Source organism: Limanda limanda, chromosome 18 (genome assembly GCF_963576545.1).
Source record: "Limanda limanda chromosome 18, fLimLim1.1, whole genome shotgun sequence".
Taxonomy (NCBI): Eukaryota; Metazoa; Chordata; class Actinopteri; order Pleuronectiformes; family Pleuronectidae; genus Limanda; species Limanda limanda.
This window is the reverse complement of record NC_083653.1, coordinates 1,819,160-1,846,670: the sequence shown is the minus strand read 5'-3', so window position 1 is coordinate 1,846,670 and position 27,511 is coordinate 1,819,160. Positions and strand designations below refer to the sequence as shown.

The following is a 27,511-nucleotide window of genomic DNA, read 5'->3' as shown; positions in this document are numbered from 1 at the left end:
GTATGTTACTCATCTGTGCCACTTCTCTATAATAAACAAATTATTAAATAAAAACGTCTTCATATCCAAACTCGTACCACCCCTTTAAGATTCAGTGCGGAGGAATTAGTGGCATCTAGTGGAGAAGTTGTAAACTACAACCACCTGAGTTCAGGGTCTGAAAGCAGCTTCAGAGGTGCAACATGGAAGACTCCGGAAACTGCTGATAAACTCATTCTAACTTAGTGATAACACCTTTATTAGTTTTAGAACTAATGAAAACATGATTGTTAATATTATATTTATATTTCTACTGATAGAATCCTCCACACAGAAGCTTTAACTTTCACACATCAACTTGTTCTGTTGCTGTCTCACACGTTCTACCACCAGCGGGTCACTTTCACTCTTTCACCATCCGTCTCTGAAGTGCTTCTCCTCCACCTCCCCAGTGTGTTTGCTCCTGGTCGGAACTGTCGGGTCTGTTGAGTTCTTCACGACCTGCTGGGGCCGGAACTTTGAAACAACTTTTTACTCGACCTAACTTCGTCCTGGACAAACTTTTTCCACGAGGCTGATTATCAACTGTCTCAGTTAACTAGTAACGGTTCAGTGTAAGTTAGCGTGAATCCCTTTTCTTGTTATTATTTGGTGGAAAATACATAAAATTGTTTACTGACTTTTTAGAGTGAGAAGTAGATTCATTTACTCATAGACTTCTATAGAAAACAACCAGTGGAGTCGCCCCCTGCTGGTCAGAGAGAGAATACAGGTGTCGTGCTCTTCTGCATTGGCTTCACTTTCTTAACCAGGAGTCTACGTACATTTATATATAGAGACTGTACTCTAACTTCTGATTGAGTAAAGTTTGTGAATAACCAAATATTTATTATATCCTGTATCAATCCACCACTGAAAATAGTTCCCTACAAATACCCTAATTATGTTGAATACATTTGCTAAAAACTACTATCTAGGTATTCAGTTGTTTAAAACATGGAACCAGAGATTTAAAAGATAAAATAAAAACCCCAATAAGCTGCTTATGTCGGGACAAAACAAACAAAAGACGCAGCGACTGAGGACCGAGAGGAGGGAACGGCGGCGGAGAGGAGGGAACGGCGGCGGAGAGGAGGGAGCGGAGAGGAGGGAACGGCGGAGCAGAGGAGGGAGGGAGTCGTGACGACGGGAGAGCAGACACCTCCCGCCTGCGCCTCACTAATGGCTCCCAGCCAGAGAACCAGGGCTCGCCTTCATTATCTCTCTCCTGTTCCACAATCCCTCCATCTGCACCTCCTCCTTCCCTCCATCTGCACCTCCTCTCTCGCTCCATCCCTCCATCTGCACCTCCTCCATCCCTCCATCCCTCCATGCTCCGCTCAGAGGAGGCAGGCTCCTGGCTCTTCCATCCTTCGCTCCAGCCATGTGGAGGGGTGGGAAACACTGGCATTCTCAGGGCTGTAACAAAGAGAGTGTGTCTGTGTGTGTCTGTGTGTGTGTGTCTGTGTGTTGTGTGTGTGTGTGGTTTTATCGTCAAGTACAAAATGTTCTCCGGAGAATAGGAAAATGAATAGAAATCTCCCATAGTGCATCATTCTGCAGGTTGACTTTCCTCCAGCGAGACAAGACTCAGCTTCCATCCATCTGTTATTTTCATGTGACAAAAACTGAATTTGAAAATGTTTCTACAGGTGAATAATTTGGCAAATGAATGAACACAAAATTTGGAAAAAGATTTAAATGATTTTTCCGACAGTGTGAAACCTTTGTCGTCTCACTCGTGTTAAGTTCCTGTTTTGAAGATAAACGATGTGAGCTCTCATTTCTCTTTCTACCAGGACGACACTAGATCCAGATTCTCATTTGGATCAGAACCAAACTCTCGTAAACATCAGACCTCTAAAAATGTCAGATTTTGTCACATATCATCAAGATCCATGAATAATTTTACATGAAATCAATAAAAAATGTTGAAAAAACGTCTCTCAAGGTTAAAGACAATGAGGAGAAATCCCCGGATGCTTCTTCCTCTAAATGTCACTGAAATCAGTTTGGTGGGTTTTTGTGTAATTCTGCTCAACAACAAACAAACACAAACAAACAAACAAACCACGAGGAAGGAAACAGCGTGTGTTGGTTTTGCTCACCGTCGTATCCCTTGGGGGAGGTGTCTCGCCCGTGGAGGGACTTGGGCGCCGGGCCTCTCTTCCCGTAGGCGCCGTGCTGGCTGTCGTAGCCGCCGTAGTCGTAGCTGGTCTTGGAGTATTTCTCCAGCTCCTTGGCCAGGTTGGAGCGCGGCGTGCTGGTCGGCACGTTGTTCTTGAAGCCGAACTGAGGAATCTCCAGCTGCTTGACGAAGCACATCGGCCTGAAACACAGCAGGGGGGGGGGAGTGAGATGGAGACTGTTACCATTGGGCGTCCCTGCTTCATGTGAGGTGTTAATGAAACCTGGTTTTAAGATCTTGAGATACGTTGTTCTCTGTACTCTTACTACACTATCCAGCTTCCCCAGTCCATTCAAGGGGATCTGATCTAGAACATAGATATGGGGATTTCTCTGCACCATTCTGCATCCCCTGGTTTACGTAGCTAAAGCTAAATACGACCCCCTGCTGCTCCAGTCTGGATTGTGGCTGGTGGCTTGAGTTTCACTCCTTCACCATCCGTCTCTGAAGTGCTTCTCCTCCACCTCCCCAGTGTGTTTGCTCCTGGTCGGAACTGTCGGGTCTGTTGAGTTCTTCACGACCTGCTGGGGCCGGAACTTTGAAACAACTTTTTACTCGACCTAACTTCGTCCTGGACAAACTTTTCCACAAGGCTGATTATCAACTGTCTCAGTTAACTAGTAACGGTTCAGTGTAAGTTACCGCAAATCCTTTTTCTTGTTATTATTTGGTGGAAAATACATAAAAATGTTTACTGACTTTTTAAAGTGAGAAGTAGATTAATTTACTCATACACTTCTATAGAAAACAACCAGTGGAGTCGCCCCCTGCTGGTCAGAGAGAGAATACAGGTGTCGTGCTCTTCTGCATTGGCTTCACTTTCTTAACCAGGAGTCTACGGTCATTTTTATATAGAGACTGTACTCTACAAATACCCTAATTATTTTGAATAACATTTGCTAAAAACTACTATCTAGGTATTTTGGGGGATTTACTGAGCTTCTGATGAAAAACACTGTGTTGAAACTGCAAGAGGAAGATTTAAGTTGATATGGGGATTTCTCTGCACCATTCTGCATCCCCTGGTTTACGTAGCTAAGGCTAAATACGACCCCCTGCTGCTCCGGTCTGGATTGTGTCTTTAGTGTCAGTGACAAATTGAGCTTCCCAGATCTCAAGGGTTTTGTAGCTACTAAGCTACGAGTGTTTGGCACCATGTAGCATCAAGAAATAATGGTAAATATAATCTCTATAATCTGTTTCCTGAACAGGGAAGACAAGGTAAATGCTTCAGCCTCCCTACAGGTCATAGTTGGTATTGCAGTGATTTCAGTGTCGGGCTGTGATTGGCTACCTGAGGACACGGTCCGACGTCTGATTGGTCTTCGGGCCGAGTTCAGGCGTGCTGCTCTTCTCGTGAACCTTTGCTATCTTGTCTGCCGCAGCGAGGGGACAGCCGGACAGACTGGAGGGGGGGGGGGGGCGGACAGCACACGACCTGGTTACACACTGTACTGTACTGACACACACACACACACAGGCAGACACACACACCTTGGATCTAAATGAATAAGAGGCTCATTTGGTCTCTGGTGTGAATTCAGGTAAAAAGTTCCTCTGTCTCTGAAGGTGATTCATAAACTACACATACCGACAGGGATGTTACTGCACACACACACACAGACACACACACACACACACACAGACACACGCACAGACACACACACACAGACACACACACACACACACACACACACACACACACACACAGACACACACACACACACACACACACACACACACACACACGCACAGAGTGTGACGGATCAGCTCAGCTGCTGCTGCTGCTGCGATGGAGGAGTTTCCATGGCGACGGCGGAGATGAAAGCAGTGAGCTGGTGGCTAGCAGCGGCTAAGCTAACTAGCTGGTGCTTTGTTTCCTCTCCCAGCGGAGCTGTGCTACATAACACGCCCTGCAGCCACGTCTGTGTGCACGCTGCCGTCTGCCAGCGCACGTGTGCTGCTGTCTGCGAGCTAATTTATAAGAGTCTGACATTGTGTGTGTGTCTGTGTGTGTGTCTGTGTGTGTGTGTTCCAGTGAGGCTGTGTGCACAAAACAGGGTCTGCAATCTGAGGCTCTATGTGTGTGTGTGAGAGAGTGTGAATCCTAATTACTTTACATAATTCAAAATAAGTGTATGCGTGTGTGTGTGTGTGTGTGTGTGTGTGTGTGTGTGTGTGTGTTTGTGTGTGTGTGTGTGTGTGTGTGTGTGCCTGTGTGGCTGAGCCTGTGTGTGTGTGTGTGTGTGTGTGTGTGTGTGTGTGTGTGTTTGCCTGTGTGTGTTTGCCTGTGTGTGTGTGTGTGTCTGAGCCTGTGTGTGTGTGCCTGTGTGTGTTTGTGTGTATCTGCTCTGCCTGTTAAACAGCTGATGTGTTGCAGACACACCTCAAACATGACAACATTTTAATTAAAGCACATTTCTCACTTGCATCTTCACTTGAAAACGTTCAAACACTTTTTGCTGAGAAAAAACATGTCTATATATAATATATATATATATATATATATATAATATTTATATAATATATATGGCAGCTCATGTGTGAGTTGAACCGAAATTGCCTTGAATTTAAAGCAGGGGAACAAGGCCTCTGCTCAGGAATGTCAACAGAGAAACGACTTCATCATCTTAAAACAACATTTGTTCAAAAGATTCAGAAAAACCAATAACAGCTGCGAGTGAAAAAGTCCAAATGCTGAGTCAGCGACTGGTCGACGCTCACGAACCCTGACTCAGGAGGTTATGTTTTCACCCCGGTACATTTGTGTGTCAGCAGGGTTACGCAAAAACTACACAACCGATTTCCATTTTGGGTTCGGATCTGGAAATATTTAGGAATATCTAGGAATATTTACTCTCTGTAGAATTTTGAGACACGGCCGTGTTTTGATATTTTCAGTGATTTCTCAGAGAATAATTAATGAATCTTAATGAGGACATATTAAAGGAACTGATGTCTATGAGTTTGTGTCATAAATAGAAATTTGTATTCGAGCAGATTTAGACTTTAGAGTCTTTCAGCTGCTGTACGATAACAAAGAAAGATAGAAACCTGTAACTAGAACCAATTGGTTTCAAACTTTATCTAAACAACTGTTGGGTTTCGGTGAATCTATGAACTCTGGTTTTCAACATCTAGCGTCTGGTTTGGTTTAAGACTTTTCAGATGTCACAGTAAATCTGAGTCGCTCTGACCTCTGACCCCTGACCCAGGAAACAAATAGGCACCAGTGAAATGACTAATGTTCGACAGTCTCCTCCTCACACACACACACTTCCACCACCCGACCTGTAAAGCCGTCACATTCAAGTATGGTTAGCGGCCGGCTGCACGCCGCTCGCTCACTCACCTGCGGTGCGAGTTCCTGTTGCTATTGACATGGCCCCGTCCGGAGCAGCCAGGGGTGGGGCACTTTAAAACATTTTCATACATCGCAAGGACTTTGACAGACAGGAGAAGGTGAGAAAGACAGCGAGGGTTAGGAGCAGACAGGAGAGTTACCGGGCGCTCAGCTATGGCGGTTAGGCATGCAAAGACCCTGGCTGCACAGACCCCGGCTGCACAGACCCGGCTGCACAGACCCGGCTGCACAGACCCGGCTGCACAGACCAGGCTGCACAGACCCGGCTGCACAGACCCGGCTGCACAGACCCGGCTGCACAGACCAGGCTGCACAGACCCGGCTGCACAGACCCGGCTGCACAGACCCGGCTGCACAGACCCGGCTGCACAGACCCGGCTGCACAGACCCGGCTGCACAGACCCGGCTGCACAGACCCGGCTGCACAGACCCCGGCTGCACAGAGCCTGGCTGCACAGACCCGGCTGCAAAGACCCGGCTGCACAGACCCGGCTGCACAGACACCGGCTGCACAGACCCGGCTGCACAGACCAGGCTGTGCAGACCCGGCTGCACAGACTCGGCTGCACAGACACCGGCTGCACAGTCCCGGCTGCACAGACCCGGCTGCACAGACCCGGCTGCACAGACCCGGCTGCACAGAGCCCGGCTGCACAGACCCGGCTGCACAGACCCGGCTACACAGAGCCGGCTGCACAGACCCGGCTGCACAGACCCGGCTGCACAGACCAGGCTGCACAGACCCGGCTGCACAGACCCCGGCTGCACAGACCCGGCTGCACAGACCAGGCTGCACAGACCAGGCTGCACAGACCCGGCTGCACAGAGCCCGGCTGCACAGACACCGGCTGCACAGACCCGGCTGCACAGACCAGGCTGCACCACGAGACACCGACACACACACGTCACAGCACGATGCAACATCCACATGAGTTGAGTGATGATGATCATGTTGTTTAAATTCTTCATCTCCAGCAACGGTTTTATGTTCAGTTCAGATATTTATACAAATTAAATAATTATTGTAGTTTTCACATATTTTCTGGTATTACAAACTAGTATTGTTTATTTTGGTGTACTACCATATTTAAAGTTACTCCTACTTAAATATAAACACTTAAAAAAAAATGACATATGGATAAATAAATATATACATTAATAAATAAAAATAAAATACCTGCTATGAATTTCTCATTGTATGTATATTTATTACATTTATTTATTTATTCATACATTTATGTATTTAAGCATTTATCAATGTATTTATTTATATACTTCTACATTTATTTATCTATTTGTGCAGTTCTACATTGATTTATCTATGTATATATATATATATACTTATAAAGCTGGATTGGTTAGAGTGGTGTGACGATTGGATCTACTGCTTTTGTCTTTGATTAAAACGGTTCATCGGACGGTTCTTGGCAAACTAAAATTTAACTTTCAGAAAACAAATAAACCTAAATATTGCAATTATAATAATATCAAGTTCTATCTACGTCATCATCAGGAATAGTCGGGTTAGGGTTTTAATAAAATCTGATATTTCTAGTCCTGATTAGTTGTGGACAGCTCTGAGTTTTCCCTGTGTCTTCAGTGTGTTTAATTACAGCCGGTGGAGGTTGTGTGGTTGTGTGGTTGTGTGGTTGTGTGGTTGTGTGGTTGTGTGGTTGTGTGGTTGTGTGGTTGTGTGGTTGTGTGGTTGTGTGGTTGTGTGAGTTTTTGGTGAATCACACGACTCTGTTCACGTTACATCAGCGCCACAGAAACCAGAAGCAGACGTCAGGCAGGTGTGATGAGGAGGAGGAACAGAAAGTAAAGGAGGAACAGAAAGTAAAGGAGGAAGCACAAACAAAGCAAATAAAAGAACACGCTTGTGCCACAGTAAACATAAAACCTGAAACTATTCAAATCAGATTTCAAAGTGCTCTGCTCTTTGAATCTCAAAACCTTGATAATATTTCACATCTATCAGACTTTACCTTGAGTTCTCGCTCCTCTAATGATCTAAAAGATGCTAAAATCCATGAGTCGCCCAAATGTTCCCTCTCACACATTCCTCAAATTCAGATTTATAAAATGACAAATCGTTTACTCATGAATTAAAAGCTTCAGCTCCACAGTCGTTCTCAGGAAGTCAAACCTGACGCATCAATAAAACACTTTCAACACAGATGTCATGCAGGACGGGTGCATGATGGAGGACGGTCACATGCTCGACATCGTCAAACTCTCACGGCGACAAAGGTGCAAACATCTGACAAGTCATTTCTAAATTAATATATTCAACCAAACCAAAATATCTGCTTGATTTGACGTTTAAATTGAGTCGTTTGTAAGTAATTCAGCACAATTTGGGTCATGAAGTAAAAATAATGACAGAAATGATTCTGTATTTACAGGATTTAGTTTTTCTCTGGACATTAGCGGGGGGGGACACACTGTCCTCAGATCATCAGCTTGTGGGGAACTTATGATTCATTAGTTTTAAGAGGAAATTAAGGAAAATATAAAAAAAATAAAGTTTTAATTGGTTTAGTCAAATTTAATTTCATGTCGTTCTTATCACTCTGATGTTTGATCAAGTGTTTCTCATCAGTTTGGTTTGAATTAGTTATTTGATGATATCAAAACAGGCCGAGACTCGATGATTGACAGCTGAGACTGACTCGTGATTGGTCAAGTGTGTGTTTGTGGGCGGGGCCTCTGTGCTTCATCTTGAAGGAAATGGACACGAGAAGTTTTTATGATTCATACAGTTTGGTAATATGATTCATGAAGCCAAACGTTTGCAGCATCATTGCGTTTGGTCTGTAATGACTTGTCAGATTGTTCTTATCTGAGTTTTCAGTGCAGCACAACATCCCGGCAGTGGGACCTACTCTCAGGAGGGACTCGGTCTTTGTGGGGACATCCGGACAGGCTGCGGTGGTGCGGGTACAGACCGGTCACGTGACCTGTGCCGTCGCAGCCCGGCGTCGGACACTTGCTCTCCTTCTTCTCGCCCCTGGAAGAGTCTGGAGAGGAGAGAGAGAGAGAGAGAGAGAGAGAGAGAGAGAGAGAGAGAGAGAGAGAGAGAGAGAGAGAGAGAGAGGGGACGGAGAAAACGAAAGTGAACAGGTTTGGGGTAAATTTCTGGCACGTCACCAAGAAAGCGTTTTTCTCTGAGCTAATCAAAAAGCTCTTTGCGCTAACAGAGGCGTTCCTCTGTGCTAACGAAGCGTCTGAAGCTAATCAGAGTCTGATGGCGTCTGATCGCTGCGGCGCTCCGACGGCGGCCGGGTGCATCCGAGTGGATTTGGAGGAACAGGCCGCAGGTAGCGCCCAGCAGATGAGATTTGCTCTCCTAACAGAACGTGCAGATTGCCATTCCTCAGGCCTGACGAGTCGAGCGGCCGATGCTCCCGTACCGGGCGACCTTAACAACATAAGCTGCTGTCAGGGAGGAATCGTGCATCTGCAAAACAAAAGCGCTTCGGTCCTGAATGCAGAACGTGAGCGGCCATTATCTCATCGGCAGCCGAGCACAGCATTCCTGAAATAACAGGTTTTCACAGCCCAGAGGTTAGAAAACTAATCCGAGCCAGAAATGTGCAGAGAACTGTTGGGATCCGGGGAGAGAGACAGACGTTAAAGTTACAGTTATGTGTTTGTTTCACGATTCCAGAAGTGAGGCCTCGGGCTGCTGCAGCAGTGAAGGTTACAACGAGTCAGACTCACAAGATAAACTTCCTCCCTGCTGACCCGGGGTCGGGTTTCTGGATTAAAAAGCTGCTTCGGGTCAAATGTAATACGAAGAGGTGATGTGAAATTGGCAGCGTTTGGAAAGAAAACTGATCCGATGACGACTTGATGAATAGAATTCAAACAACAGCAATTTTAAGGAGTTTTTTGATGTTGAGAACAAACAAGTCTTTTTATTAAGTTTTTATCCTCGAAAGCTGCGTTAAAAACCAAAGTCCGGACGTTTCCTGAAATATCTCAGAGGAGCTGTAAATACAAGTGAAAATATCTGAGTCAGTTTCCCAGAACTTTTCCTGCGGCCCCTTGGTATCATGTGAGAATACAGAAGGAAAATGTCAAGCTGAAAATCATCCTTCACATTTTATTAAAGATGCAAAATAAAACAAGACCTAAGCTGCTTTCAGACATGCACTTAAGTCCGAGTTGCTCCGATATTTTCCTGCAGCTTCCTCGTGAAATATCTGTAAAATGAGAACGAGTGGACGTGAAGATGAGGTTTCTAACACGTGACGGTCGTGAAACTCGAAGATTACAAATATCTCAGGATGAAGAAGAGGAGCCGGACACGTAGAAGACGAAGACGAGGAGATTCCAGAGCTTTTGGTGCTGAGCTGTAAACAACAGCACTGATCTTTCCTCTGAGCCGGACGATCTCTGGACCGAGCTTCATGTCTGAAACCAGCTGGTGTGCCTGTGACTGTGGAACCAGCTGAGTGCTGCTGAGCTTCTGAGGTTCTGAGGTTCGATGACGGACTGACAGAACTAAACCTGCCACTGGACGTCCGGGCGTCGGGTAAAAATAGTCCTGGGATCAAAACACAATAAAACAACTTCCCAGACGACAGCTTCTCTTTCCCTGAATTCAGACACCGCAGAATAAACTCCTCCTGAAGTGTAAGTATTGTTTTAAGAGCAAATGTATTTCATGACACGTTATTCTACAGGTCAGAGGTCAAACCATCATCGAGAGGTGACTGACATTTAATGAGACGGCTGGAAATTCGACTATTTCTTGCAGCAGTGACCACAAACCTGGAGAATCAACACATAGTGTAACAAGTTTGCTGAACACGGATCGATAGCAGCTGAGTCGAGGTCAGTGTGTGGGCGGAGCTTCTTACCTTTAGGGTAGTACGCCCTCTTCAGGCCGTCGTGATGCATCCTGGACTTGCGCTCCTCTCCACCGCTGCTCAGCCTGGAGCTGTGCTCTCCGTGGCCGTGGTGATGGTGGTGGTGGTGGTGGTGGTGATCACGCCGGGGCAGCGCGTGCTCCGAGGCCATCCGGTCCCTCATGACCTTTGCCCTCTCCGACTCCATGGCGATGGCCTTCTCCAGCAGCGACAGGTTGCCCTTGGCCATGTCGAAGGTCTCGTCGGAGCGGTCGGAGGCCACGGACGTGGTGTCCTCGTCGCCCTCCTGGCTGCAGCTGGTGGGGTAGCCGCGGGACGCCGGGCTCAGCTGCTCCTCCAGCTTCATCAGGTTCACCATGTCCGAGTAGCTGCGCTCCAGGGACCGCGGCTCGTCCAGCGCCCCCTGCTGGCAGCTCTCGTACCTGACAGCGGGGTAAAACAGTTGACTGTGCAGGTGTCAGTCACCAAAGATCCAAATCTGTTCTCAAGTTCTCTGTGTTACATTAACACACATAGCAGTATATTGCACGTCCACATTTCTCTCCTGTTTTGCATTTTGCATGCGAATTTTAAATAATATATTTACCTATTTATTTATTTATTAATCATTTTAGTCTTCACATATTTTCTGGTATTGCAAACTAGTATTCTTTATTTTGGTGTACTACGATATTTAAAGTTGCTCCAACTTAAAAAATTATATAAATATATTCATGAATACATTTTAACAAATTAGTTTGCAAAGAAAAATGCTAAAAATGTCTCATTGTATGTATATTTCTACATTTATTTTCTTTATTTTTGCATTTATGTATTTAAACATTTATCAATGTATTTATGTATACACTACTACATTTATTTATCTATTTGTGCAGTTCTATATTTATTTATGTATTTTTGCATTTCTAAATTGTTTTATCTATCTATATATATATATACATATGTATATAAAGCTGGATTGGTTAGAGTGTGTCGATTGGATCTCCTGCTTCTGTCTTTGATTAAATTGACTTTTTATTTAACTTTTTATATCTTGTATATATTTTTGTTTTGTTTTATATACAGTTATTTCTTACTTATGTGAAGTACTAATTGTGTTATTATGCTTTATGTTAAATATATGCACCTATTTACCAAAGAAAATTCCAGGAAGGTGTAAACCTACTTTGCAATAAATCCTTTCTGATTCTGATTCTGATTCTGATTCTGATTCTGATTCTGATTCTGAAGAAAAATAAAGTTTGGAGCTATAACGAGTCGTGTTTGAACATCAGATTTATCGTCCGACACATCGATATATTTATCAATTATTTTACTGAAACTTTATTGCTTTAAGTGTTAAAATGTCACTAAACCTCTGAACCCCAGCGTGCGGACCACCAGGGACCCTCGGACGCCCTCACCTGTTCTGATGATGCATGTGCGAGTCGCTCTGCTGCTGCAGCTGCTGGTGCAGCGCGTGGATCGCCGGGCGGTCGGCCGGCTCCGCCTCACTCAGCTTCCGAGCCAGATCGAAGCACTGGTTCCTCAGACACTCCAGGCTGCTGAGACACACCTCCTCCTCGCTCTCGTCCGCGTGACCTCTGACCCCGTGGCCGGAGCGCCCGTTAGCGTGGCCGCAGCTGTCCACCATGATGCCCTCTGGGTAGCCGTCCTCGGGCAGCAGGGCGCCGTGACCCTGCGCCAGGAGCTTCAGGGAGTCCACGGTCTCCCGGACCACGTCGCTGTCCAGGTCCACGCTCAGCTCGCCCTTCCTGCCGCCGCCGCCGCCGCGCTCGCTGCCGTCCTCGTCCTCGTCCTCGTCCTCCTCCCCGGCGCTGTTGGAGGAGTTGCTGTTCATCTCGGACTCGGTCATGGCCTGGTAGGCGGCGTCCTCGGCGATCTTGCCCAGGTTGAGCAGCGACTTCGCCACCAACTCGTCGTAGTTCTCGTAATCTTCTCCGGTGCCGTGCCCGGCGCCGGGGGGGGGGCAGCTGTTGTTGTTGTCGTCCTTCTGGCCTGGGAGGAGCTTGGATTGTCCACCGGGTTTATAGTGGTTCTCTACCGGCAGAAGAGAACAAGACAAAACCTTTTAAAGCCAGAAACCCATCTCACATCAAAGCCGGTTTTTAACCATTAGCTCAGTTTCCTAAACAACACAAGCAGCAGGTTATTGATCCAAAACACAGAGGATGTGTGGATTCGTTCTGTGGATGAAGTCACGTTCTCATTTATTAAAAGAAGAAAAAATCCTGCAGATGAAAAGGAAACAAAGCTTTTTACATCCTCTAATCAACTGAGCTGATGGACCCACTTTCCTCTCTTATTCCTGAATACATGATCTGCATCGCTCCCAATTATCATCCACTGTTTACCCACAGAGAACACACAACCCACAGAGAACACACAACCCACAGAAAACACACAACCCACAGTAAACACACAACCCAGAGCCGAGCCGAGCTGTGGATTTTGGGGACAGCGACGGCGAATGAGAGCAGAGAAATGGAAGAGGGAGGCGTGTGAGGTGCTCCGATTCAGGAGCCATAAATATCCTCAGGAGGAGAAGCCGAGGCAGAGCGCATGTGACACGTCCGCCGAGACAGGGAGGGAGGAGGGGAGGAGGGAGGGGGGGGGGGGTGAGAGTTAATAACTCAGCAGAGCTCCTCTCCCGATTATTCGTGAAGCGCTGTCAGAAGCGATTGAGGACACAGGGGGGGGGGGGGGGGGGTGTTGGGGGGGGAAACGTGGTGGGAGGGAGAGCGCCGAGCATCTGGTCGACCAGCGACTCTGCTCAGCATCACGGCTCCACCGCCGCAGAGGGGGGGGGGGCGGAAAACCAGCTCGACCCAGAACCAGAACCCAACATGAGCCGGCCCTCAGCTGATCACGTCTCTGTGGTAACACACGAGCTGCAGGTCTCCTTCTCAGACTGATTCTAATACGATGCAGATGTTTGACATCTGGAAATCAAATCCACGACACTGAGACACGACGGCATCGGTCATGTGACTTCGTTATCAGGACTCTTGGAATCGAGACTTTCGAGCCACAGACGAGTCAACACGGAATCAGACTCTGAAGATTATTGTTTATTTCCTATTTCCAACAGACATGAAATGCAGTTCCTCTGAACCTCCTCTGGTGGAACTGGTTTCACACCGGTTCAGAGTCTGATGGGAACCGGCTGGTTTCCGGACCTGTTCTGGGACTGGTTGTAGTTTTCTGTCTGAAACTGTAAAAGTGCCGTAATTGAGCCGTTGCAGAAAGAAGAGCTGCTGCTGGACGCCGTCTGTGTTCTGTAAAACATCTGCAGTAGTGAAGTCCAGGACTGAAGACCGGCGCAGGCGTCTGCAACGGCGTCTGCGGCTTTTCACGCAGATGTGACGCAGGACTCGTTGTCATTCATGGTTTTCCAAGCGTGGCGCGTGTTGCCATGCAATTCCCCGCCAGAACACTAGGCGGAGTAATGTTTTTTGTCGTTTATTTACATCGCCACGGCGGCTCCTTCTGGCGGACAAATCCTCCGGTCAGTGAAGGGTTTTACTAGTGGTCATAGTTTCGGATCTCTTCTGCCGAACGCTCTTCTATTTGATCCATATTCGTTCTTCTAAATCTTCCGTGGTTTCTGCCGGTATTATCGGGCATGAACCGGAAATGCGACTCCGGAAATGATGTAGTTAGCAGACCAATCACAGCCTTGCTGGCTACGTGACGCTAGTTAGAAAAATTGGGCGACGCATGTAAGCACGTAAGAAGTGAAACGTAAGTACTTTCGCTTCCGGGCCCCTGAAAACGCAGAATCATGCGCCGGCCTTTAGTATGAGAGCCCCCTGGTGTTCATAGTCTGAACACCAGGAACGAGGAGCAGAGGGAAACAGCGCCCCCTAAAGGTCCCAGATCCTCCTTCTTCTTCCTCTCCGTCTCAGATCCGAACAGCAGCTAACGAACTCCAAAAATGTCCAAAATAACCAAAACTACAGTAGAAAAAATGTGAGTGAGTGATGTCATCACGAATATTAAAACTGACATCATGTCGAAATATCGATCGTAAAATTCTTCCAGTTTTTTACACGTTAATTGAAACGAGTCAGTTCACCACTGGCTCTAAAAACTTCCGTCTCAATTTGCTGCTTCCTAAATATGAATATAAACCAAAGACTTCGTATAGAGATGGACGAACTGACTGAAGTGAAGCCAAAACATCTGGATCGCCCCCTGGTGGCTGGCAGCAGTACAGATGATAAATATGGACTCAACTAAAACATTTGAATTACACACAAAAACAAACACATTTTATTACATCAATGACGCATGAGTAGAAACTTTTGTATGACTCACCCTGCTGATGATTATGCTCCTCTTCCTCCTCCTCTTCCTCATCTTCCTCGTCCTCCTCATCATCGCCATCATCCACTTCCTCCTCCTCGTCGTCCATCCCTTCCTCCTCCTCCTCTTCCTCCTCCTCCTCTGCCCGCTCTCCCCCCACTGTCTTAACCGCTCTCTCCACCTCTAGCTCCTCATCTTCCTCCTCCTCCTCATCATCGCCCTGCTCCTCGTTGTCCTCTGAGAACTCATCCTCCACCTCCTCCTCATCTCCCTCTCTCTCCCCATCCTCTTCCTCCTCCTCATCCTCCGCTACCTCCCCTTGCTCCTTCCCCACCTCCCCTGCCTCTATGGCTTGGTTCTCGTAGCCGGTGTAGACGCTGGCCTCCTCCTCCTCCTCCTCATCCTCCTCCTCCTCCTCTCCGGGGCAGGAGGTGAGGAAGGGCCTCCTCTTGGCAGCCGGCTCCAGCGGCTGTTTTTCCAGAGCCTTCCTCTTCTTGGCCAGCGGGCAGCCGTAGACACTGAGGCGAGACAGAGGGCGCATACATGATCAGCGGCCATCTTTGTTCTCATCTCCACTATTTGATCATTTGCGTGATTTTATCTTTAACTTCTCTGGCCCAAAGCTTCGCCTCCCACTGCTAACTGCAGCTGATTCTGAGGTCAAACAAGTCTGGAGAACTGAGCCAACTCTGGCAGACACATGCGGGCCAGCGCTGGCTAACGTTTAATACAACAGCGCCAGGAAAGCACCGACATTCAGGCGAGAGCTCCACTTGGCTGCGAGCTTGGTTATATTTGATTTTTGGCCTTTCAGAATTATTGGTTTATAGACAAAAGGTCACAGCTGGACTGATAAAAGTTGAGCTCCACATCTGTTCGATGGAGGAGATCACAAATATTGTTCTGCTATCAACACAACTCAGACTGTCTAATTATGATCATTTCACTGTGACATGGAATTTGTCTTTATACTTTATATGATGTGTGTTACAGTTTTACACTAATTTGGTTGTTTATCCAAGAACTTTTCTGAAATTTCCTCAAACAACTTCAGAGCAATTCTACCAATGTCACATGTGAAATTGTCCCAGAGAGAGAAACACGTCCCAATGTGAATATTAAAGGAGACACAGCGGAACGTCTTGTTCCCTCGAAGCAAAGACTAAGTCTAAAGGTCTTTTTAGTAGATATATGAAATACATATTTTGCGAATTTCCACCTTAACACCTCAGTAAGGAAATGACAGTATTAAAAAAACTGATTCCAAAAGTCAGGGCTTGTGATGTCACAAACCTAAGAAACCAATCCTATCAACTTGTGGGTGGAGCTCAGCAGCTGGAAACGCCTCCTCGACTGCAGGTGGCGCTGTGAGGGGGAAGGAGACTGGGAGCAGGGGCGGGGCCACATCAGCATAAACATAGATCCCAGTCAATGAGTCGGGGTTCAGACAATTAAGGTCATCAGGAGGATTTTTTACTGGAGTGGGAGATTAACTATAAAACTTAGTATATCTATAAATCAATGTATTTTACTGTTTTACATCAAACAACTTAACAGCAATTCTACCAAAGTCACATTTGAAATTGTCCCAAAGAGAAAAACACGAGTCCCAGTATGAATATTAAAGAGTCGCAGTGGGACGTCTCGTGCACTTCGAGCATTAAAGTCGTTTTACAAGTAATTTTTTTTCCACAAAACTGAAAAAAAATGTTGCATTCAATTATTTACATGTACTGCTGAGCTCATCTCCTCCATCGTCTCCATGGAGCTGGAAGTGCTGCCCCTGATTTGAGTCATTTGACTTGTCAGTGTTAGAGGAAGGAGCCGCTCAGACCCGTTGATACTGGGAGGAATCCAGACTAGAGACATCAAACCCACAGGAGACTGGAAGCTGTGGGAAACCAACAGCTGTCTGAGGTTCTAATCATGTGAAGAGTGAAGCTGTGAGCTGTGAGCTCCGGAGCCGGCAGGAGAAACACAACCTGGGTGTTTCCAGGGAGACAAGGAAGCAATCAGCCAACGATCGCACAATATGAAGCCGTCACGCAGTCGTCACCTCGGCTCAGGACGATTCATCTGGATTTGTTTGTCAACAAGAGAACACGAAAAAATCCAGAAAGTATTTCCACGAAACTTGATGGAAGGGGGCGGGTCAGAGAAGAACTCTTTAGATTCTAGTGTGGATCTGGATCAGGGGGCGGATCATGGATTTATACATATTTAAATGTTCTTTAACATTGTGAGACTTTTTACAAATTGTGATGATTTCTTAGAGAATAATTCCTAGATCTGGATTTTTTTTAAAGTGCCATTTTGTGCAGATATGAATAAAAATCTGGGTTAAATATGGTTTCATAAGAGGACTTCTGGGTCTTATTGAAATAGAGGAGAAAATTGAAACATCACATTTCAGGCAGTAAGACAATTCTGCTAAGTCTTCAAGGTCATTGTCCTGTGCTCACAATTTAAACAAAGAGGATTATTGTTAATATCTCAACATAAATATCTAATAAATCCCAAAACAGTTTTAAATATAAAGTGAGCATCCACGACAGTTCATCGGTTGTTTCTATCAGCATGAAAACGTACGAAGGTTCAAACAAACACATTTCACGTGATTCTGCTTCAGAGTCGGTTTCTAGTTCCACGAGATGAGCAGAGAATAGTTAGAGTAGAATAATAATAATAATAATAGTTTGAGAGTCGACAGTCAGGCGTCGACATCATCATCACAAAGGTCACGTCCGCGGCTCAGAGGTCAAAGTGCTTGTGGTGCACATGTTAAAACCCAAAGAGGATTTCTACACTCGCTCTCACTGAGGAGGAGAATCAGCCGCTGACACACAATAAAAACCCCAAAGCTTATTCAACCGGGGCCTCAATTACGCAAATCCCATAATAGTCATTAACTGTTGGCAAAATTCTGCTTTAATTGCTCCAAAACAGCAAGCACAATTATACACGGCTTTAATGTGGATTTTACGAAATCAATTAGTCCATTTCCATATGAAAGCGCTTGTTTGGTGCTTGAGGATGAATTGGAGGAGGTGACGCTGCTTTTCAGAATAAAACCAAACCTGCAGATTAAAGCATGAGAACCATTCAAACTCAACTTTTTCTTTTATCAATCAACAAACAAATGCCAGAAAATATATAAATCCCTTTAAACATTGTTATCTCTTTGAAACAATGATATTAATTAGCATTTTGTCACAGTGTGTGAGTTTGAAAGCATTTAGCTTCAGGGGCAGAACCTTCAATCTGATGCACGTGTTAAAGTAACAGATTATTTGCCATCACTGCAGGAATCACACAGCCTGATATCGTTGACCATCATCTGTGTTTTTACAAAAAGCTCCAATTAAATATGACCCACGTAGAATGATAATAAATAAGGACCTCTGATTAACTCCTGTGGAACTCCAGAGGACAGAGTGTCACTCGTTCCCTATTTCACATCAAATAAAACAAAAAAATCTTTCACCACATTTTCCACAAATTCAGCTCCACCTGACAGACTGAATAATAAGTCGTACATCCAGTACTTTCTCCCTAAAATTATTTTATATTACTATCATATTTTTATATAAAAAAATAGCAAAGTAAACTCAATGAGATCATTTCTGCTTCAGATTGATGCATCGTCTTCACCTCCTTTCATCATCGTCTTCTGTGTTTCAGTGTTTCTCCATAAAAAGATATATATTCAATTCCCTATAATCTAATTAAAGTGTTATTACATTAATATGTTTGATGTTTGCAGAAACCTGAAATGTCAGAAATGCTAACAAAGCTTTGTTTGAAGAGAAACTGCGATTAAATCCAAATTCATTCACCACACAGCACTGCAGCAATATTCCTTCCCGATAACACAAACACACACAGACGCACACACAGAGACACACACACACACACACACATACGCATTTTACCTCAAATGATCCCCCCAGTTTTACCCAATAGGCTGTCAGACTGCCAGCTTGCCTGTGTGTGTGTGTGTGTGTGTGTGTGTGTGTGTGTGTGTGTGTGTGTGTGTCTGTGCATGTACTGTATGTGTGTGTATTGAATGTGTGTGTGTGTGTGTGTGTGTGTGTGTGTGTGTGTGTGTGGGCGTGTGAGTGTGTCTGTGCATGTACTGTATGTGTGTGTGTATTGAATGTGTGTGTGTGTGTGTGTGTGTGTGTGTGTGTGTGTGTGTGTGTGTGTGTGTGTGTGTGTGTGTGTGTGTGTGTGTGTGTGGGCGTGTGTGTGTGTGTGAGAGAGAGAGAGTGACCTCAGCCACCTTGCTGTCTCCCGCCAATTAAAATTCCGGTAGTAATTAAAGCAGATCAGAAACGAGGGAACGCGGCAGACAAGGGCGAGAGACTACGCATGGTAATTATGTGCAGGGAAAGAGAGAGAGGGGTGGGGGGTGGGGGGGGGGTGTTCTATCATCACATTCTCTCTCTAACTGATCTGCTGCAGTTTGATTTGATGCATTAAGATTAATAATTACAGTCGATCGATAATCTATCAATATAAAGGAGACATTTAGGTTTGATTTTTTTAAAAAGACCATATGACACCTGCTTCTGCAGAGGTGCATTATGGGATGTTTGTAGCATTAATATTACTGAGCTATCAAGTCACTTTTATATAAATCTGTTCAGTTAGCCCACTGTTAGCCTCAGCAGCTCGATGTGGACGTTATTAATCAACGAGGAAAAACTCATTTACAGCTGAACTCTTGTCTGTTTAAAAATCCTCCGGTGTTAAATCCATAATCAAAGAAGTTTCTTCATATCTAAACAAATATCCACGTCTGTGTTAACGGGCGTAGGTGTTTGATTCTTCAGGTTGTTTACAAAGTCAGAAGTTTTAATATTAACACTTTTTTTTTTACGTAAGTTCTTTGTGACAATGAGGAATGTGAACAAGGCGACGGAAATAGAATCGTGATAATTACATCTAGATATGTGAGGTTAGGTGGGATCATCGCCCCCGGCAACGGCATGTGCCAGCATCCATCGCCATGGCAATGCTTTTTTTACTAACCAAGGTGTTTACAGGTATATATATATTTATATTTATATATATATATGCGACACTGGATGGTGGCATACAAGGAAGGAGAGGGGAGGGGGGAGGGGGGGTGTGGGCGAAACCGAACCAATGTTCACATCCTATACTAGCGGTTGCCATGGGAGACAGGCTGCATCCCTCCTGGTCCTCATACTGCAGCATCCACTCGGTGCTGTCGCCATGGTGACATCCTCCAGAGAGAGAGAGAGACAGAGAGAGAGAGAGAGAGAGGGAGATGTAAAGTGAAAGAGAGAAAGACAAAGAAAGGTAGGGGAGGAAGAAAGAAAGGAGGGCGGGGGGTGGGGGGCCACAGGGGGAGACAGAGGCTTTAATCCTCCCCCCCTCCCCCCCTGAACCCCCCCCCCCCCCTTCTCCAAACTCAGTCACTGGCGTTGACGGCAGCACCGAGCCGCGATGTGAAGGAATGCTGTGATTGGCTCGAAGGAATAAATCAAGATACGAAGATAAAGTTACGATACTTTTCTTATTGTCAACAAATCAGAGGAAAAAAGAAAAAGCAGAATCTGAATTCAGACTTCATGCGTGTGCACGAGGAATCAGAGACGAGTCACGAGGACAATCTAAAGGGGCAGAAACTGGGATTTACAGAATAAGGTCAAAATAAAGTCATATTACATCTTAATATTACGGGGAAAATAGTCATATGATGAGAATAAAGTTATAATATTACAAGAATAAAGTTGTACTATCATATCATGAAATAAGACAAAATAAAGTAGTAATATTAACAAAATCTAGACTGACAAATTTTTGTATCATATAAACTGACTTTATTGTGTTACTCTTAAATGAAGTAAGACAGTCTTAGGAATGTGCATTGCTATTCTTATTTATTTATTTCAAGTTTATCTTTATTGACAGCACGGCAGAAGAGTGGGATGGGCGGGGGGGCATGTGAACTGAAACATCTCGAGGTTAAACATCTATTTTGCAATTTTTTTCCAAAGAATCAATTCTGAACTCAATTCAGATGTGGAAACTTTGAGCGTTGCTATTTGTCAGCTGTCTATTTAGCAGGTTAGCTTCCGTTAGCATTAGCGTGTCTCGTTAGCTTCTTGCTTCTACGCCTACGAGTCTGGTGTCGACATTTGAAGCCAAACAAATAATCACAAAAGTCATTTGAATACCGACGGCAGTGAAGGGTTTTTTGAAGGAGAGTTTTTCCGTCTGTGTGAACAAAGCCCGACTGACAGTTCTCACATTACCATGAAGGCAAACTGGGGCTAAACACATTGTGGACCTCTGTGTTCATGAAGCAACGAGGATGAAACCGACATCCGTCTTTTCATCCCACTCTGGGGAAGACGCTTATGAAATGTAAAATTTAATTCTCACCAAAGGTTTTTTTTGTTCGGATATGGTTGACTCAAGTGGAGTCAGGAGGGACTTCCCAACCAGAAACGTCTTATTAGCATTCAGCGGAAAGACGGAGAAACAAATAACACAAAGAAATCAGACAGGAAACAAATTAGCACAAGCTGCGTCTTTGTAAAATCAGACGTTTGAGTGGCGTGTGATCAGCTGATGATTCACTGATTAAGTAAATCATCCAACGTATCTCTCTCTCTGTCTCTCTCTCTCTCTCTCTCTCTCTCTCTCTCTCTCTCTCTCTCTCTCTCTCTCTCTCTCTCTCTTCTGTCAGAGCAGGTAAAAGATAATATGTTCTCAACTTCATTTTTCATTTCTACTGTTATTTTCTATTTGGCAATGATTCCTGCATTGACTATGCAAACACTTAATTTATATGTATTCATATTTTCACTAATTATAGACTTTATACTTGTATTTGTATCTTCACTTTTATTTTTAGATTCATACCCTAGTTGTATTCTTTGTATTCTATATATATTGTGTCACTGTAATCTGGAGAAAACTGGCACAAGAATTTTCTTTCGGATGAATAAAGTCTTGTGTTATTTTAATTTATCTTATTTTATCAACACAAAACACAACAAAATCCACAGAGATCAGACTTTGCATAATTCTGCTAACTAACTAACAAATATGAAATATTCCTTTGAGCCCTTTGTGATAATCCTGATATCAGAGCAGTGAAGTAATCACAAGTGGAAAAAGGGTGTGAGACGGTTTTAAAATCAAACTCGTACAGTTCCATCAGATTATTAATAAGAAAGTGTGATTTATTTTGGTATCTGGTGGATGCTGAGCTCTCATTCCGGAGTCTGGCTCTGCTCGCGCCCGACGCTGACGTGTCCCGGGGAAGCTCTGTGCTCTTCGCAGCAGCATCGGTCTGCTCTGCCAGCGATTCGCCATCCTGCCCCTTCTCATTATCTCTCCGTTACCTCGGGCATCGAACCACCGCTGTCCTGAGCCGAGCAACCTCCTCACGCAGCCGCCCACACACACACAATCCTCCACGGTGCGAACAATACCAGGGAGAGATTTCTAAATAACCTCAAAACATCTCAACAAGCGCTTTGATTTCATAATGGATGTTTAAATGGTTTTTGTTTTTTTTCTACCTTAATAATGAAAAAATACTTTATTTCCTCCTCCACAGCCTCATGTTCAGCCTTCAACTGTTGTATTTCTCTGAGTCAAAACCTCAGTGGTCCACTTCTGCTTCAACGCTGCCATGCTACACTTGTTTTGATATATATTTCACCTGTTTTATAAATATTTAATGAGTTTAAACCAGGATTTGTGCAGAAAAAGGCAATGTTGTGTTGGTTTACTTTGTTCCACTCGTGTCAGGAAGGAACCGGACCGACGTGTTTACATCGACAGCAAACGCAGAGATCATACGTTTGGTTCTACGAATAAACAAGACTCTCAAAGTGCTTAGTCATCAATAATCTCACTTTTCCTGCAGAGAATAAAAACTGTGACTCATCGTTTGTTGGTAATTCACAGTTTCAGCGTCTCCTGCAGCGACAGAGATCTGAGGCCGGACCCATCCATCGGTCAGCGGGACCCGGGGACTTCACCCCCCCCGTGCTCGGCCTGATTGGTTTCTCTCTCTGCGGCCCTGTGACAGAGCGCCGGCGCCACTGACCCGAGGCAACGAGCTGCCGATGGACGAGTTTGAAACGGAGACGCCAGTTTGTTTATTATCGCTTCACTTCGGTTTCTGAGCTGTTGTGTGTAACCTGCACCGGACTGAACCACTTTATGAAATATAGGTTTTACATCACATTTATATTCTATGTTCTCCCATGTTTTAATTTTCATTTCATTCATACTGATGTATTTTTGGGAAATGTATTTCTCTAATGCTGTTTAAGACGTAAAAATGATCAAATATAATACATTTTAAGTTGTTAATATATACATTTTACACCTATATAGATTTTAAATTAAACATAACGCGTCAGAGTCTGTAAGAAAATCAGTGAGGAAGAGAAATCAAGGGATTGAAGGATTTTTAAGTTTCCCCAATAAAAACATTTTTGGGGAATCGTTCCAACGCACTCCTTTAGAGGCTCTTATATTTGTTTTTCAAAATAAAAGTTGTTGAAATAAATGCAAAGATCTGAATGTCTAAAATCTGAAATTTAAAATAGCAAAGAAATTTGCTTCAGCTATTAACTCAGGTTTTGTTAATACCTCAGAATTTGTACATGCATCCTTTTTAAACACAATACTTCAGATTTAACCTAGAACCTCCTCAGGCTTCTGCTTCACTTTTTCTGCGTCGTACTAAATCACTTCTTGGAACAAAAGACAAACTTATTTTCTTCTGACTCTTAGAATTGTTTTGAATAAACTGAATTGTGGCGCCAACCTCCTGAAAACATGAGAAGTTTGAACCAGTGTTGGAGCGGTTCATACCTGCGGTGTCGGGCGTACTTCCCGCTGACGTGTCCGCTGCCATCACAGCCCGGGGTGGGACAGCTGAGAAGGGAAGAGCACAGAGTCAGAACATGGGACGTCTGATAAAGGACCGACCACGTCCCTCAGACACAGGAACACCCCCCCACACTGACACGCCTGAAGGCCACGGTGGCGTTTCAGTCTCTTCGTGGTCATTTCCTGTCTCTGGTTTGCTTTGTGTCTCTTTCAAGTTGTGTCTGTCTTTGTTTTGTGTTTTTTTTCTGGTTCTTCTGTCGATTTATGTTCATTTTTCCTCTTTGTGGTCATTATATGTGTTTGTTGTTATTCTGTCTGCGTTTTTTAAATCACTTTGTTTGTCTCTTTTTGTTGTTTTGTGTCTTTTGACCGACTCCGAAGACTTCATGTCGAGGCTCTGGCCCAGGAGCTGGTCTAATAATCCTCATTATAAATATGAATATGATGAAAACAGGATTGACCTAACCCTGCTCGGCTGGGTTCGGGGTTCGATGAGAAGCTTCTCATTCAGCTGCTTCTTCCTCTCTGGATGTTTCTCTCCGTATCGTGGCTGCAGAACTCTCCAGAGCTCTGAGTCACGCTCCTGCAGCGTCCAGGCCGCTCTGACCTGGAGACACGCAGACCGCCAGCCAACGCACGCCGCTTGGCTTGAGGGACTCCACGCCCACGACCTCTGACCCCCCGCCGCAGAGCTCCACCCACCCTCCACCCAACAGCACCTGATTTATACTCGCTCTCACTGCAGGATAAAAATGGAACCGCCCGAAGACGGAGGTGAAGGTTTACCATCACGAGTGCAGAGAGGAGGAGGAGGGGGAGGAGAGCAAAGAGGAGGAGGAGGAAGGAGGAGGAAGGAGAGGAAGAAAATGAGAAAGTGGAGGAATGTAAAGGAGGAAGAGAATCAAGAAAAGACGGGTAATGGTGAGGAAAATTGTGCAAAAGTGAGAAGCAGGGGGAGGAAGATGAGAAGGTAAATTACAAAAAGAGTTGGAGGAGGAAGAGGAGGAGGAGGAGAAGATATAAAAGCAGCGTGAGGAAATGAGATGGAAGAGGAAGAAGTCGAAAAGAGGCTGAAGAAGAGAAGAGGAAGGACAGGAGGAAGAGGAGCGGGAGAGAAATGGAGGTGGAGGACGAGAGGAGAAAAAGAGGAGGAAGAGCAGGAGAGGTTTTGTTCAAGGTGAGGAAGCTCATCAATCTGTGTTGCCTTATTGATTCCAGCTCATGTGTGTGTGTGTGTGTGTGTGTGTGTGTGTGTGTGTGTGCGTCTCAACTCCCACGGTACAATGTCACACACACTGTCCAATCATGATCCAATTCCCACAATGCATCACTCTGCTGTGTCGAGCCCTCACCCTCTGAACTAAATATAAAAACTTTCACTTGTTTGCAAAGAATCTGAATATTGAATTTGCGTCTTGTGTTTTATTTTTTAGTTCAGCAGATTTAAAGTTTATATTCTAAATGCTGGTTATCGGCCTAAAGGAGGAAAATTCAAGTTGAAAAAGTTCCCTAACCAACGTTAAAAAACATTAAAACAACATTTCTGAGCCATTATATGATTTTATATGATTTATGTTCCCGCTGGTTCGGAGCTGAGAGCCACAGACGGGCCAGAGAAATCCAAAAGTATTTAGAGACGCGTAAAGCTGCTGGGTTTGATCTTTTCATTTGGATTTGCTGACGGTTACAGAAACACAGAATATCAACCAACGCATGTTCTGTTATTTAAGAGCACTCTGTTTTATAATCAGCCTCTTCTAGACGCCAGCTCCCTTTATTCTGTCGAGTTTGAACGAGACGTCACGTTAACGTGGGTCTGTCGAGCTGCTGCTGCTGCTCCTTCAGCAGGACACATGGGACTGGGATCAGGAAGAGTCCCGATCCAGCGAGACGAAAAGGTCAAAGTGTCAACAAAAACTTTAGGACTCATCGTGGAGTAAATTGCACGAGACTCATCAGCTGTGCTCATTAGTCGTCCTGGCTGGCAGGAAGATTCATCTCCCATCATCCTGCAGTTCAAGTTAAAACTCAGATCTGTGATGCAGCAGCTGCCGCGGATGTGATGTGTTTATTTAGCAATTCAAATGAAGTCGTGGAAGACTTTTAATATCACAGCCACATGGTTTCTCTAACCCAAATCTGCCACATCACACCACAATCACAAATTAATTTGTACATGTTAATCCCTGAAGATTAGTCGGATTACTCTGTGACTGTGATGAAATAAATCAAAATGATGAAGATATTCAGAGATTTCTCGTGACTTAATGAGAGTCTCACGGTGTTTACACTCAGAGTCGTGTCCGTCATTAACGGTGACTTCAAAGATTCCCTGTCCTCGTCCTCGTCCCCTGGCATCACATTTAAATCCAGGGACATTCTGCTGCCCCCCCGCTCGAGGCTCACTCGGTGCAGACATGTTGTTTACAGTAAAGTGCTGACCTGGATCAAACTGGGTTCACACGTAATCTGCTGCACACACCAATATTTGTCAGTTTTACTAAATGAGATTAAGTGAAGCAGAAACGTTGCCGTTCGCACACAGACACACACACACACACACACACACACACACACACACACACACACACACACACACACACACACAGGTAGCAGTGATAATCCACACTGTCTCCAGTCCTGTTACCGTCACAATGAAATGAGAAACTTGATCCAATCTGCTCATGTACAACACAACAGGGTCACACATTAACACAACCCACTGCTGTATCGCACAATGTCATGGTTTTAACTTCTGATCCACCAGTTGATCTCTAACGCACGAAGGGGAATTCACCGTTTCCGTGGTTTCAAAGTTCGCGGACCACGGAGGCAAACATAATTACATCATCTGCATAGAAGTTGTTCTGAGGCAGTGGTGTCACGTGTCTGTTTGTTTACTGGCTGCGGCACGGTGGGTCAGTGGTTAGCAGCGAGAAGCTTCTGGGTTCAAACCGACGGAGGACCAGGACCTGTCAGTGTCTGTTGTTCTCCCAGAGTCCATCACATGCAGCTGAGGAGGATTTGAACTCGTCTGTAGGTGTGAACGATTGTTTGTCTCTAAACGTCTTTCTGTGCAGAGTCTTCTATTCTGAATTATACGAAGCCTCTTTACTCCTTAACGAGACGTGTTACGGAAAAGTGACTCAGCATCATTGTCTATCCACAGTGCAGCAGCAGTAGATGAGTGTCATGATGAGCGAGGGTCAGCGGAGGTTCACTCACCTGAATAACTCGGGAGTCACGGCCTCGACAGCAGCTGCAGGAAGACACAAGGACAAGATTAACGTCCGATAAGAACCAACACGTGTTCTACGTTCACAATTAATTCATAACCTACTTCAACTTAGCAAAGGGTTCGGACTACACACACACACACGGACAAATAGACCGGATGTCAGTTTATAGTAGTTGTTTGATTAGTTATTATAAACAGACACTAAACACACAGTTAGCACGAGTTAAGCTAGTTTACTTGAACAGGAAGTAAGAAAACACTCGTACCTCGAACTCCTTTGGATCGTGTTCGATGGCGTTTGTCTGCAGCATTCGCCTCCATCTGGAAAACACAAATCCACCTGTGGCTGAATAGAACGTTTTTTGTTCGAAGCATAAAATTGTGTCAACTTTACACCACTTAGCAACAATGTAATGAATACATGGCAACAAGCTAGCTGTTGCTTAGCAACTGCTTTGAATATGTAACAAGTACTTAGTAACCGATTAGCTCGCACCTAGCAACCATTTTGAACATATTATGACTAACAACGGAAATTGCCACTTTAAACAGGTCATGAACGCTAACAGCATTTAGCTAGGACGTAGCCAACTACCTTTTACCAGGTCGAGCTGCACTGAACCTGT

The 27,511-nt window shown here is 44.9% G+C and overlaps 1 protein-coding gene across 1 annotated transcript in view; it reads right to left on the bottom strand.

Annotated features, from left to right (window-relative positions):
* Positions 1–27,206, bottom strand: part of myt1la (myelin transcription factor 1-like, a) — a 39,030-nt gene extending 11,824 nt beyond the window's left edge. Inside the window, 15 exon segments of the mRNA XM_061091973.1 lie at positions 950–952; positions 2,127–2,347; positions 3,501–3,611; positions 5,559–5,649; positions 8,456–8,590; positions 10,439–10,869; positions 11,851–12,445; positions 12,741–12,755; positions 14,753–15,059; positions 15,132–15,273; positions 23,630–23,692; positions 24,227–24,386; positions 26,255–26,325; positions 26,873–26,906; positions 27,152–27,206. Coding sequence (XP_060947956.1) covers positions 950–952; positions 2,127–2,347; positions 3,501–3,611; positions 5,559–5,649; positions 8,456–8,590; positions 10,439–10,869; positions 11,851–12,445; positions 12,741–12,755; positions 14,753–15,059; positions 15,132–15,273; positions 23,630–23,692; positions 24,227–24,386; positions 26,255–26,325; positions 26,873–26,906; positions 27,152–27,206 — 2,434 coding nt within the window.
* Between the last annotated feature and the right edge of the window lie 305 nt (positions 27,207–27,511).